A 14,485-nucleotide genomic window follows, 5' to 3' on the forward strand; every position below is an offset into this window, starting at 1 on the left:
CGAGTCACCGGGGCCGGGCCCCGGCGATCATCGGATCGGCCCGGCGCCGGCCCGGTCCGGGCCCCTGGCGGCGGCTCTCCTGGCCCGGAGGCTCAGTGCTTCACTGAACACCCTGTGAACACGCCGGGCTCTCAGTCGGATGCCGGGACTTCGATAGTCAAAAACATGTGACAGTGTGACAAGGCTGAAGTCCAACAGGATCAGTACCCGGCCCGCGGCGGCCGGGCGCGGCGGGGACTCACTGCGTTCGTTCCGAGGCTGACCCGACCGTTGAAGCTTGAGGCGGACTCGTTCGGACTACGGAGGAAGGAGTAATGAGTAAAATTTAGTCCCTCCGACTCTACAAACCCGGCCGGGACCTAAACTTACTAAGTTATAATGAGCGACTCGATGATGAGATGATAGTGTACGGTAGTAGTGCTACTCACTTGTTGTTCACTTGAATGGTTGGCAGTGTTGTTGTTGTAGTAGTAGTTCAGGTTGATCACTGATCGGATCTCAGTCTTCCGATGACCGTCCGCAATCAGCATGGCGATTGAATCATTGCCACTGACTATCATCATGATGATGTTGAATATCAGTGTCTCGGTCACTGACGAGTGAGTGATCGGGAGACGACCCTGAAACAGAACATGTGCTGGTGCTTATGATGACGATGAATGCGAGGATGAGGATTAAGATCTCAGATGCAAGCTTTAATTACTTGTGCATGCGATGAACTTCGGAAAATTCAGATCGCAGGCTCATGGTCGTTGAGTGTTGCTGCTGTCGAATTCCTTTCGCCTTCAAGCTGAATGTGCTGTTCGCAGCAGTGAACTAGAGGATGGAAAGAGGAACGAGGACGCGTGCATGAGTCAACGACAAGTCAGAGCTCTTCAGAGTTGCTGACATGCAGGCACAAAGGTCACGACAAGCTGACAAAGACAGCAAAGACAACACAGGTGAAAGAGAGCACGAGCAGTCGAATCAAAGTCTATCCCATTTATTTGTGCATCCCCTGATTCCCCATGCCCATCACTCAGCCATGGCTCTTATTCTTCTTCAGATGCCATCATTACCCTTCTTCACGACTCGGCTCTCAACTACGAGTGGAAGCATGGTCAATATTGCAGTACCGACTGGCACGTCGTTGACTTTGCAGCAGGACCAAGATCAGTCCTCAACAAGTCCCACTCGCTCAAGCATGTCTCGCACTACGTTGAGAACCCTTCCCTCGTCACCTTCTCCTTGAATCGGTAAGCAAACAATCAGAAAGCCTATAGCAGATGCTGAACATTTGTAGGGTACATGAGGAAATTGCGACTCGGGAGAGGAGGAGGAGGAGGATAGAGAAACTTGCGCCCCATTGTCTCTTCTTCGTGTTCTACATGGCAGCGCTGAGCTTGGAGATGAACACGACCAGAGGTGCAGCCATGCACGCGACGGTTTCATACCTTTGACAAGTGCAGGTGAGATGGCAACTAGGGCGATCAGAGAGAGTCTGGTGGAGAGAAGCTTGTTTTCCAGCTCGCCCTCCCCGAGCTCGAACAGCAGCTGCCGGGACAACCTCGGTCACCTAGCTCCTGACGGATGTGATGTCCCGCTAGCCACCAACATGAGGTGAAGGTCGAGGAGCAGAAGCTGTAAACTCACTACCTGTTAGTTTCCTCGACGTCTCAGACCTTGACAAGTACTGGAGCTGGGCTCGCATGTTCGTATCCTCTTCCTTCTACAAGAACTACTGGTCAAACGGACAAGCGATGAGCGCGACTGATCAGAACACGTGGTTCTTCCATGTGAAGCCTATTAACGGTCTTGCTTCTCACTTGAACTCATCTACACCTTGTAACATCTTGCTCTTGTCCAGGTATGACTATGGTCCAGAAACGTGTGGCGTCTGGATATGATACAAGGAATGATGTCGGGGGCACGTGTTGGAAGGCAAACGGCGGGAGCTTGAGATCATTCGCGCCAGTGTGTTACGACTCTTTGAAGTTCTGTCTTGACCGGGAGTGTGTCTATGGAAGAGAAGACAAGTAGCATGTCTTCACGGGGATGCAACTTGTGATGGTGACGCAGGTCTTCTTTTGGTCCTCCGTCGAGTCCCAGCAAGGTGACCAGCAGGTTCTCTCCTCTTCCTTGACCCCCCTGCTAGTTCGTGTACGAGGAGCGAAGCCCTGGCGTCATGAAGAACTTCCCCTCTCTTGGGGGATTTTGGCAGCAGCTGCCAGCAACGAGCAGGCAAGCGAGCTGGTAGTGTTCTGCTGCTGCTGCTGCTGAGGCTTGAGGTAGCAGCGGACAGGCTGTAGAGCAGGTGGATGTGCTGAGAGGAGATCGCTGGCTGCAGAGAAGCTCGCAGTGGCTGAGGCAGGACGTGACTTATATGATCCCTGCCGAAGGGCTGTACGTCGTTGGCAGGTATGACGATAATGGTGACGAGGATGACGATGGAGGTCAGAGGGATAGTGATGATGGGTTACGATGATTGAGTCCATGATCTAGAAGATATGGGTACGATCACAGTCTCTGAAACCTTGTTTCAGTCTCCAGGTGTACTTGTACAACACGGGGCACGTAAAACCTTTGTTCTTATCAAGTGCTTCAGCGGTAAATCTCGTCTGCGATAGGAAGACGATGAAGATGAGAGGGCAGGTGGAGACGTACAACTTCAACTTCTCTTCTCGCATCGGAATGCTCATCCTCGAGATCTTGACGGTCTTGACTTGGTTGCTCAATATTGCTCAGAGTTGGCGAGTGCTGGTCGCGTACAGTAAAGTGAGAGGCAACCAGTCGAAGATGCGATTTGACTCGTCCGTTGCAGAAACATCCCGACAAGACGAGGCATGAAGCTTTCATCAAGTATTACGGGAGCTCTCTACAACAGCTGATATCAGATGTTCATCTCCTTGCCTTCATCGCTGTTGTCGTCATGCGCATTTTGATCGCCGTCGACCCGTACGCCAGCCACGAATCAGTCAGTGCCAACAGCATCACGTGGGGGAGTCAAGCGCTGCTGTTAGCGCAGACACGACGTTTGATCGACGCTTACAAGCTCTTGAGCGCTATCTACCTGCTGGTCTTGATGGTGAAGATTATCTTCTTCGCTTCCTTTGATGCCAGGAAAGTGACGGAGTCAGGCTTTGCTGTCAGTTGACGTGCATGCAGGTTGTACGTTCCCTACATCTTCTCTCACTTAAGGACTCCTATGCTCAACTTCGCTCTGGTTTTCTTCATCTTTCTCGCGTCTTTTGCCGTCCAGGTGAGGAGGAGGGAGCAACAGCTTTGGATGACTTGTGGTGGCAGGCGACGCTTCTTTTCGGAGACCAGCTCTTGTCCTTCTCGGATTGGGGTAAGAGGATAAGCTACGTGATAGCAACTGACAAGTCTCGTTCAGGCTCATCTTTCCTCTCCATGCTCCAAGTGCTCGTCAATGGGCTGTATGGGAACCGATCGAAACAAGCTGCTGACCTCGACCGGGTCTTTGACGTTTCTCCGAACGTGGCTTGGCTGTGGTATTACTCCTTCTGGCTCGCTGTGATGTTTCTAGTCGGCAACATGGCTGTCTCTGTCATGGGTTGTGTACACGAGAGGATACAGCAGCTGCAGATGACGGCCGGTACCCGACACTCCTTGTGCCCGACTGAGAGGTTGCGCTTGCAAGGCAGCGCCGAGCCAGACCAGCTGGACTCTGACGACTCATGGATCAACGTCTTCAAGGAAAGTCTCCGGCACAAACACAAAGACGCCGACAGAGCACTGCAAGACCTGGAGGCGATGTTCGTCGACATGGTGTGTGATTGTGAGGTGTTGTGAGGGTTTGCAAGGTGATCGAGCTTGATAGGACTGCTCTGATGTTGACGATGTTCAATCTACTCTGAACAACCTGGTAGAGTGATCGTATCTGACCCACAACCAAGTGATAGCCTCTCAGGGGAAACAGTACAACCAGGAGTTGGTTACAGCAGCTCTTCGCACCTACCCTAGTGCAGTTAACGACTCCAACGACGTCCTGAGTGTCTTCGAGGTCATAGAGCGACGTCCGCGGATGCTGGCTGAACTGCTGGCAGGAGAGAAAGTTCTTTGAGGCCTCCCAACGGCTTCACCTCAAGAGTTTGAACGAGACTGCAGAAGAGATCATCTCGAGTCAGGTAGACCCTCATGTGGTTCCTTCAGACGTTACTCTGACTGTTTGCTAGGCAAGGTTCAACCACAAGGTGGACAAGCTGACGAGGTGGCTGGAGATGTAAGAAGAGATTATAATTCATTCATTTACAAACATACATGTATGTTACATACGATCTTTATCACGAGCTTCCCTGACTGTAGAGCTTCTGAAAGACGTTTGAGAGCTGCCGACGAGGGTCAGCAGGCTGGCTGTGCAGGAGGAGGAGACCTGCGCTATCTTGGACGCGTGCTCTCCTTTCATCTTGTCCATCTCACTGAGCAACACCCTCATTTCCTCCTCCGTGTCTCGAACCTGGCGAGCGTCACCTCCACCCTCTTCCTCCTCCCTCCCCACCTTGCGACCAGCAGCCTCCTCAGCTTGTCGCAGCCTCTCGCACTCATCCAGCACCTGAGCATCAGTCTCACGAGGAGAAAGAGACAAGGAGCTCTGTCGACCTGCGAGAGCTTCTTGCTCTTGAGCCGCAGCTGCGAGCAAACGTCAAGTTGAACCTTGTCAAGAGTCCCAGTCACCTGCTCCTCTGTCTCCTCGAGGAGGGTTGACATCTCCCTGAACCTGCTCTCTCGCCTGACGGAGATCGATCACCAAGACAACAAGGTTGAGGCTGCGAAGTACCTCGACGCTTTCTCATGCTCAATCTCCATTTCCTTGCGAAGATCCTGCCATGGCATCAGTTCTGTCCGCAGGATGAGAGCAAGACAAACCTCAACACGCGATTGAAGCTCCTTGTTCTCCTTGTTCAACTTCGACTCCGTGTGCTACACAGCCATCAGGTCGGGTGCTCAGGGAGGAGAGAGAGAGAGTATCGACCTTAAAGTGGTGCTTCAAAGACTCTATCTCCTCTTCGACATACTTCAGCATCTGACCCCCATCATGGCTCAGTCGCAAGTCTGTTATTGACAGAGACAGCAGTACAGAGTCTTTCTCTTTCAGTTCCGCCTCGGCCTCATCCAGAGCCTGCAAGGCGATCAGCAAGTGCTCTCATGCACGAAGACTCCAACTGACATCCTGCTGCTTCGAGCAGGTGGACCGGAGCTCAACAACCAACGAGTCCAGCTCTGCTATGAGCTCTTCCTTGGCCTCCAGACGCCCTTTGAGGTGCCCAACCTGCATGACGTGCTCAGTTTGTCTACAGCATTCCACCCGCTAGACCTCTCGCATCTCTTCCTGGAGGAGTGCATCGTAGCGCTGATGCGAATCTTTACAATATGCATACAATCAAGAAGAACGAGGCAGAACCTGAGCATCCTTCTGAATTCCTTGAAGTTCAGACGACTGATAGTAGATTCACCGTCACCCGCAAAGGAAATCGGTCGGAATGAAAGTACCTGATGCTTCAGTTTGTCTAACGTGTCTTGCTGATCTTGGAGGATCTTGTCTTTTATCCTTATTGTGTCTCTCAATCCTTCGTTCTCTCTCTGAAGAACATCCTTGTCGTACTGTTAAGGGATCAGCATTCAAGTAAGACCATCCTAGCATCCCTGCCTTCAGATGTTCAATCACAGACTGAGGATGGTTCGAATCCGTTGAGGTGTTGACGTCTGAATCCTTTCGCAACATCTTGTCGCCTTCAAGCTCGTCGAGTCTTGCCCTCAACTCTTCAGCAATGTATCTCTCTTCCTGCACACATAGAATCACGCTTCATATCTCCACGAGTCAAGATCTTACTTTCAGATCCTCTTCAAGCTGCTTGTTCATCTCTTGCAAGCCCAGCAGGTCCTTTTGACGTTTTTGCAGATGTTCGAGTTCGACGAGCGCCTCCTGCAATCGCCTTAGTGGCCCTCAGGTCCAAGTCAAGCTGGGACCTGCAGTCCACTGCGAAGCTCCTTCTCAACTTGTTGCGCTTCTTTCGATGACTGCAACAGCTGATAGACAAGCATCAGACATGTCGATGTCAACAAGTCAGCACTACCTTGGCTCGCTGCTCTTTCACCACGTTGGTAAGCTCAGCTACAACTCGCGCCGCGTGAACTTCTCGAGCCTCTGCAGCTCGCCATTGCCTCTTGTTCTCGACTACCTGAAGGATGCCAAGTCACAGGTCACACGCGGACAAAGGACACGCTTACCTCGCGGCATGACTGCTCCAGCGCGTCTCTCATCTCCTGCAACTGAGTCTGCAGGCTCTCATGCGACGCTCTGATGCAGTTGGACTTGTTGGCCTGGGGCGCCAGATGTCAGCGACTATCTCATCAACACCGTCATGGCTGATTTCACCTCGTCAATCTTCGCTTTGAGCTCTGTAATCTGCTGTTGCGATGAGAAACACGGACGAATTTCAAATCTAATCCTTCGCACCTTTTGCTCATAACCAAGGTTCTTTTCTTCTGCTTGTCTCAGACTTTCTTTCTTCGAGTTCAACTTTGCCTGGAGTTGGCCAATCTCCTCTTTCTGGAAGCAGCACAAAATAAGTACAAGGCAGCCCATAAGGTGATGAGAGAAGGGATCGGGTAGTATCCCAAAACAAACTTTATCCGACTACTCACTTGTGATACAAACAATTTTTCAGTCTCGCTCTGCTTCTGGATAGCCGAATCCTTCTGATGAATTAGCGATTCTACATTTTGCTTGTAATCCAAGAGTTCCTGGAAACAACCACTGTTTCATCTCGTAGTAAGCAAGAGGAATGGCTCTCAACCTTTGAGATCTTGTTCAGCTCCTGCTCAGCTTCCATAGCTTTCAGCTCACTCATCTCCCGGATCTGCAGTCAAACGGTCAAACGAGATAACATTCCACCTGCTTGCAGCAGAACCTTTCTCAGATTCCCGTTCTCATCTTGCAGCTTGAGGATATCGTATTTTGCAGCAAAGAGTTCTTCCTCCACCCTCGTTTTCGACGTCTGAGCATGATTTTCTCGTTCAACAGCTCCATTCGTGACCTCCTGAGCTCTGAGCTATCAGCGACTGAGTACTGCTCGGTGACGACTCACCTTGGCCCACTTGAGCGATTGCTCCACTCGCTGCATCTCATTGCGCAGACCCGTGATAACGGCCTCGTACTCCTTCTCGCGCGATGCTGAACGCGTCTGTGGACGGGTACTCAGAGACAAGTCGATGGTTTACAAACTTACTTTCTCGAGTGCGAGCTCCTTGTCTTTGTCCACCAAGAGAGAGTCTGCCCTCTCAAGCCTCTCAATTTCAGCTTTCATTCCAGCCGCGATCTCATTCAGCCTCTTCACTTCTTTCTCGAGGTCAAGTCGCATTATCCTCTCCTTTTGGGCCTGTCAACAAGGTAAACGTTTAATTCTTCCAGCATCTTTCGTACCTCTTGAGTAACATCAGTCAAACTTGCAACCGTTTCTGACATCTTTGTACGAATTTCCTTCAGTTCTCCTGATGCCTGACTTGACGACATTTCAACATCTTTCAAAACCACGTTCAGCTCAGCGCTGATTTCCTGTCAACCATGTCAATGATGTCGAAATCCGGAGCGATTCCTATCACCTTGATCACGACTTGAGTATCTTCGACATGCAATCGAGCCTGTCTCAGTTTGTTTGACATCGATTCATTCTCGACTTGTAGATGCTCGATTTGAGATCCTGCCAACACGGTCTGAGCAGCGTGACTTTTGATCTCTGGTTTCTTCGGTTGATGAGACTTGGTGTTTCTTGACTGATCGCGATCGCCCGTGCTGCCTTTGATCAGCTGTGCAATATTCTCCCTGCCCTCCTGATCATGTTTCTGACTACTCCCGTCATGAAGAGCAGCCTGGTCATGATCCACATTATCAACTCCTTCGTTCCCGTACTGCCGTCGATCTTGACCTCTCAGTGGCTGCGAGTCGTCAGGAAGAGTCGGTCACCACAACAAGACTTCTACCCGTTCGATCTGACCGGAGCCATCCTTCCAATCAGAGCCATCTCCCTTGCTAGGTCGAGTTGTGTCATTTCTGCCATCGCTCGTAAGGACAAGTGGTTGGTGGGTTTCATTTACGGCTCAGGAACGAACATTGCAAGCTGCGCCTCAAGACGTGCAAGTCTTGAAACCATACATCAGTTTTTATCGGATGATGGATGAAATACCTTAGTTCTTGCTCTAATGCTCCCCCAAAATCTTCAGAATAGTCTGCACTGTCATGGTTTCTCTGTAGGTTGGGAAACAAAGACATGGTTAGCACTTCGTTGGGTGTGTCAGATGGCGAACCTTCTTGGTTTCATGCAGGTCCGAAGATTTCTGTTTCCTAGACTTGAAAGCTTCGATGGCTTGGTCTATCCTCTGAGTGCTTGGATTCAACGGCGTCCGTCCCCTTTGCATTTCCTGTCTGCTATGTCAATTTCAATTCGGTTCAATTGTTCATCACTTTTTCCATGTCATCTGTTGGCGGTTGCAGGTACTCATGTTTTGTTTCTCTGATCTCACCAAGTTCCCCCTGTTGAACATTTCAGGTGAAAGTTTTCAGAAGTGATGAAATCACCAGTAGCCTGGCGTGGGGAACATGATAGTGAACAGACACCTCGTGTCGACGCTCATTCAAGGCCGACCGCCGTGAGGTCGTGACTTTCGTCTCTTGCGGGAAAACCTCTTTCAATTGCTTTGTTGGAATGACGACCTTCCCATGAGCAGCGCTCGACAAATCACTTCTACTGGGTTTGCGCTGCATCATATGGCGAATGTCTGCCATTCGGCTGAGATGCGCAACCAGCGACTCTCCGTCTAGAAGCGCTATAGATTCTCCTAGAGTGGCAGCGATCACTGCAGGGTAAGCTGCATCACTACAGACGGGATTTGACAAGTGGCTCTGCTTCAAAGTGAGCTCCTTCAACATGACACACGGTTTCAAATGTTTGATCTCTTCCAAGTCACTGATCCGGTTGTCGTACAGTTCCAGGATTTGAAGTTGATTGGTCTTCCCGTCGAAATCCTGAAATCCAACCAGAGAGGATATCGAGTTGTATGCTAGGTGCAGCCTCTCGAGAGCTATCAACTTTCCGATTCCCTGCCATCCATTAAAAAAACTAGCCATGGCCATGAAATCATCCACAATTCACCTGCACTGTCGTTATCTGATTACAAGACAGATCGAGAACTTTGAGGTTGATCAGGTCATCTGAAATTTGAGTCATTTTTGAGAAACGTTATGCACCCAAGTACCCAATCCTTCGATACTTTGGATCTCATTTGAAGACAATCTCAATTCCACCTGAGAAAGGCGTTAGACGAAAGAGTGCACGATTTTGATTCTTGCCAGATTCGGCAACATTTCCAAGGATTGTATGCGTTTGATGTTGTTGTAGTGAAGATTCAGTGAGCTGATGGCATTCCTGCAAAGAAATCAGTTGAGTCGCCACCTCAACGAATTCGAGGCAAAGCTGCCCATTACATGGAGAGATGAGATGGAAGTGGGAGGACTTGTTCGAAGGAAGTCAGACTCCTGAAAGGAAAAGGAGCCATCCTCGTTTAGAAAACAATTGATGAGTGCAACATCAGATTTCCTCACCTTGATATCAGCGAAAGTTCTCCTCCGAAACTATCGAGCGATGATGAAACAAGGCTCGAGTGAAGCTTGGGATTCACCTGGAGATCGATCTGTCACAACCTATTCCTAGCAAGGCCAGCGAGTTTTCTCCACCTTTCTAGCCGATGGCTCGTCACCAAGAAACTTTGCGCTCGTTTGCGGCATCGAAGGCTCAGTAACTTCCTTGCTCTCTTGTGAATTTCTATGCAGCAAATTCCGAGCATCTTCGATAGAAGATTTCGGGCTGTCGCTGATCGTCAAGACCTGAGCGCGTGTCTCTGCACCTGTAGACATGCCATCATGCATCACATGCAGGAGGACAGGAGGAGGAACCATCAGCTGCTCGGGAATATCTCCATGCCGGGGCAGGCACCTGGTCCCCCCTTTTGGGGTACCGTAGCCCACCCCTTCCCCTGCTCGCTCTTAGCTGTGTATCCATCTGCACATGACTCTGCAGCATCCATTCTCCGACATCTGTGATGGAGTGAGTGAAATGCAGAAGAATTAGAGATCTGTCGAGATCGTTCACGATGACGGGATATTATGGTCAGACATGGATCGAAAGTGGAGTCTCGGGTTTAGCGAAGGGAGCTACCACCAGGAGGATGAGCAGAGCAGCATGATTCAAAGTATGTTAGGCGGTAAGGACAGTCAGACGAGGATCGTTAGACAGGGAAACAGGATCAAGAGCAAGAAGGGCAGGAGCAGGAGCGGGGAAGGAGTAGGTAGGCCTAAGGACGAGGAGCCTGTGGAGGAGCAGCAGCTGGAAAGGGGGACGAAGGATTGAGAGGATGATGATGATACACATGAACATGAGAGAAGCATGATGAGCAAGCATGAAGATGGCCTGCATCGTCAGCAGAAGAAGGCTGAGCAACTGCCTTGACCATACCTTCAGAATGGATTGGCGCCAACAGACCACCCACCACCGTCGTCACCATTCAATCCCTATTGTAAAGTACCCTACCCTTCGGCCATACCAGTGGTTCATGTGATGAACCCCTCCTTCTTCTAGTGAGAAGGACCCGTGTGATACCGCTTGTCGAAGACAGCATTTTTCTAATATGTACATTTCCTATACCAGTTTTCATGTCCTATGGTTTCGGGGTACCAGGATCACCCCTATATTCCTGTGGAATTACTAGTGAAAAGGGTGGGTCCATGAAGAAGGAAGGATCTAAGACGTTGTCGAGGGAGCATGGGTGGGTTGGCGCTGTACGAATGTGGGGTAGGGTCATGAAATCGTGAAGCTCCTGGAATTTGGGGGTAGGGTAGGACAACAAATTCATAATCGGGGGTGGGTGGATATATAGAAATGCAACTGACTCTAGGAGGGGTAGGGGAGGACACAATGGGGAGGTACGGGGTATCTACAATGCGGAAGCGCGGGGATGAATGGTAGGGGGGTAGGGGTAGGGTAGGAACAAGGTACGGACATGCATACGACCCGAATTTCACATGGCGAAAGAAAGTGAAGCGAAGAAGACGCAGAAGCAGAGCGAGAGCGTCAGGCGAGCATGGTGCTTGTTGCGAGGGTAGAAGAATGGATGGATACAAGTAGAGGAGCAAAAGAAGAGCTCAGGTTGATGGTAGGAAGTTAGTATGAAGTTAGTGGGTGAACACCTGTTGAGGGATGGTCAGGGTTGATAAAGAATGGAGAAAGGATAGTCGAATAGTTTGCTGTGGCACATATGAAAACGAGATCAATGGTGTATTTGATCAGAACAAGATACTCCAGTGATCGTAGGAATATTGCAGGATGATTCTTGAGCAGTGTAGTTTGCGTGATGGGAAATTTGGTGCAGTTCTTCTCCAGGGCAAACTAGCTGGAGATTGAGGCATTCACATATACAGTCAGCGATACCATAGCATCAGAGTTGTTCTCATCTACAATCAGTAACTCCATAGTATCATAGCAATCAAAGATGATGAACGTCGAATGTTTGTCGCGTTTGTTCGCTTTGTTGATGGTGAAACCAATCGTTGTGCGAATGCTTTCCGACTCAACAAGTGACAGCCCGAGTTTTCAATTGTGATGATACATCTTTACGTAATCACTCATGTCCTCAGCCTCTGATGCCTGTTGCCTCGCACTGTGTTGACATCTTTTCGAAGGTTCACGATGAAGCATGGTATCCGCTCACATTGGGCGGTCTGTTTCCAGGGGCCCAGGAGGTGACGCTGGTAATCGTTCACTGAGACATCCCTGTCGCAAACTGGAGCAGAGCACTTGAGATGATGCCCTCCCTCAAGAGCGCTGGGTCCTCCTCGTGCATCGCCAGCCGCTGGAAGTCGGTATCAGACGCGAGCCTTTCGTTTGCAATCTGCCCTGGAGGAAGCCTTGTGCCGCGGAGGGAGCGCGGGAATACTCGCCAGATATCAGCAGCAGGAGCGAGCAGGGCGTGTCCATGGCAGCTGCCCCATCGGATGCCGTCGAGTGCTGGTGTGCTGGTCTGGGAGTCGAGGACAACGATGATCAGGACTTGGGGCCCTGTGAGATTTTGCTCGGGAAGAAGTTTTTCGTTGCAAGCTCCCCATGCGGCTTCCAGGTCGAATGATTTTGTGGAGGGACAAATCGTCGAAGTGAGACGCGGCGACCATTGGAACACGGCGAAAGTGCTGGTGGTTACGTCAGATAGGATCCTGATAGAGTTCAAGGTTGGTTCCTGATGTAACTGAACATTTAATGACGATGATGACGATGGTGATGGTGATCTTGAAGAATGAAGGGACGATGACGACGATGATGATGATGATGATGATGATGATGATGATGATGATGATGATGACGACGACGACGACGATGATGATTTTGAGGAGGAAGAGGATGGTGGAATTATATTACTTTCGCTTTCTCCCCTACCTCCCTCCTCCTCAAGCCCCTCTTTTCCATCAGTCTTGTTTGCATGCTTGTTTTAATGCTTTTTTTATCATTTGACTTGCTCACAGGACATATCGCCCATGAGCCATGAATCGCCGACTTTCGGGGCGATGCCGAAGCAAGAATGGATTTCGAGGAGCGTGACCCAGGTCGGTTGGCCACCTGCGGGACAGGCGACTTCTTCTCGTCAAGTTGGTACTGAATGTTTCCTTCAAGGTGCGAGCAATCGGCGAAGAACATCACATGTGGTCTCCCAAGTATGCAGTGGAGCACGTAAGGAGGCTGACGATGAGCAGTCAGTGTGATGATGACGCTCTTCCCTCAGTACCACGAAGTCATGAAGTATCTTCACCGACTCGACGATCGAGTTCGATTCCAGGTGCTCGGCCTCTCGACTTGTTTCAACGTGACGAGGCGGGCAGGGGATTCATGTGCTGCGATGGCTGTCGGGGGTGTTGATAGTGTCGGCCGGTTGCCTCTACCTGCTACGTGAAGACGTTCGGTATGCCTCTGCCAACCTCGCTCTCTGTCCCCCTGTTGATGTGTGTCCTCCATCAAGGTCTGGACTTGGGAAGGAAGGAGCAGAGGTGACGAGCAGGACGATACAGGACAAGAAAGTTCAGGTGAGGCCCTATACAGGCTCCTCCTCCTGTCTCACAGGGAGCCGATGCAGGTGGCTGCAGAGATTGTTGCGAAGGAAGTCGCACTCGAGCTCCTGCGCAGTCCGGTAGGAAGCATGCGAGGGCAGGAGCTGTAGTAGATGATGACGGGGATGGTGCAGGCAACGATCGACGGTGCTGCCAAGTTTGTACAGGTGGGTTTGCTCTCAGCTGTTCTTTGCCGATGTCTTGCCGTTGACCACCGCTTCGACTCCCTTGCTTCCCTTCCTTTCCCTGTCCCGCGCCATGTCGGAGTTCTGATCCTCTCCTCCATCAGGAAGTCCTAGCTCAACGGACCACACAAGATGCTGCGGGCAGGCTGATCGTGAATCTGTACAAGGTCGATGAAAGCTCCCCACTTGTCAAGGGCGGAGGAGACTGACAAGGAGCAAATTCAGGACGAGGAGATGCTAAAGTACACACAAGAATGGGTGTCAGTGATCGTTGGACGTCTTTGCAACGAGGAGTACACGCAGAAGAGTATTCAGGTGTGCGAGAAGAGGAGAAGGAGATTTCCTCCTCACGTTCTGCTCAGCACTTGCTCGGAGTTGCCTTCACCAACCTGTTTGCAGACAACGACTTCCAGAAGGTCAGAGTGTCTCAGTGCGCAACATGTCATTCTCATATGATCATCTTGTCACATCTTGTCATCTTGTCATCTTGTCACATCTTGTCATCTTGTCACATCTTTACATCATGTCTCTTGGATCTCATTCGTCTCTTGTCCTCATCTTGCGTTGCCCAGGTTGCCGGGAATTTTGCAGTAGATGTCATTGCGCAGGATCAAGTCATCCAACAAGCGACGTCGCTGCTCACGACTAGGTGAGGCGCAGGAGAATTGAAGAGAGGAGGAGGAGGAGAGGAGGAAGAGCTGGAGATGTAGTGGTGGGTGTAGTGGTGATGTTCAAACAGGAGGAGGGGGTACGAGGAGGAGGAGAGCAGGAGGAGGAGAGCAGGAGGAGGAGGAGGAGGAGAGCGAGGAGGAGGAGAGCGAGGAGGAGGAGGAGGAGGAGAGGAGGACGAGGAGAAGGAGGAACAGAGCAGGAGGATGACAGCACGAGGAGGAGCTGGAGGAAGAAGAAGGGAGGACAAGTGGAGGAGATGGAGGAGAAACCTGGACGAACAGAACATGGGGAGGGAGGGGGATGACCAGGAGGGAGGTGTGGGACTACTGGAAGGATCATGAACTGACTCTAACATCACCGACATGCCGCTCGACATCGGAGTGCTCGCCATCTTCATCTTCCTCGTGCGCGTCTTCGCTACGTCGCGCCCAAATAGCTCAAGCTCGTGACCTCATGAGCACTCCTACGTTAGCTTGGTTCACTT

The 14,485-nt window shown here is 50.8% G+C and overlaps 2 protein-coding genes across 2 annotated transcripts; both read left to right on the forward strand.

The window, feature by feature from the left end:
* Window positions 1-889: 889 nt before the first annotated feature.
* GUITHDRAFT_116404 (hypothetical protein) lies at window positions 890-4,226 on the forward strand (the record flags this gene model as incomplete). Its single annotated transcript, XM_005824364.1, has 21 exons — window positions 890-941; window positions 1,046-1,099; window positions 1,145-1,235; window positions 1,283-1,404; window positions 1,449-1,599; window positions 1,643-1,791; window positions 1,847-1,991; window positions 2,059-2,092; window positions 2,135-2,232; window positions 2,275-2,454; window positions 2,523-2,586; window positions 2,632-2,754; window positions 2,801-3,111; window positions 3,145-3,238; window positions 3,283-3,328; window positions 3,374-3,595; window positions 3,641-3,768; window positions 3,821-3,865; window positions 3,911-4,003; window positions 4,047-4,127; window positions 4,176-4,226. The coding sequence occupies 21 exons, from the start codon at window positions 890-892 to the stop codon at window positions 4,224-4,226; spliced, it is 2,334 nt and encodes a 777-aa protein (XP_005824421.1).
* An 8,351-nt stretch (window positions 4,227-12,577) lies between these two features.
* Window positions 12,578-13,982, forward strand: GUITHDRAFT_116406 (hypothetical protein; the record flags this gene model as incomplete). Its single annotated transcript, XM_005824365.1, has 11 exons — window positions 12,578-12,646; window positions 12,714-12,770; window positions 12,823-12,876; window positions 12,920-12,999; window positions 13,057-13,120; window positions 13,171-13,224; window positions 13,279-13,311; window positions 13,434-13,496; window positions 13,555-13,644; window positions 13,692-13,745; window positions 13,902-13,982. The coding sequence occupies 11 exons, from the start codon at window positions 12,578-12,580 to the stop codon at window positions 13,980-13,982; spliced, it is 699 nt and encodes a 232-aa protein (XP_005824422.1).
* Between the last annotated feature and the right edge of the window lie 503 nt (window positions 13,983-14,485).

This window comes from Guillardia theta (genome assembly GCF_000315625.1).
Source record: "Guillardia theta CCMP2712 unplaced genomic scaffold GUITHscaffold_95, whole genome shotgun sequence".
In the NCBI taxonomy this organism is placed as follows: Eukaryota; class Cryptophyceae; order Pyrenomonadales; family Geminigeraceae; genus Guillardia; species Guillardia theta.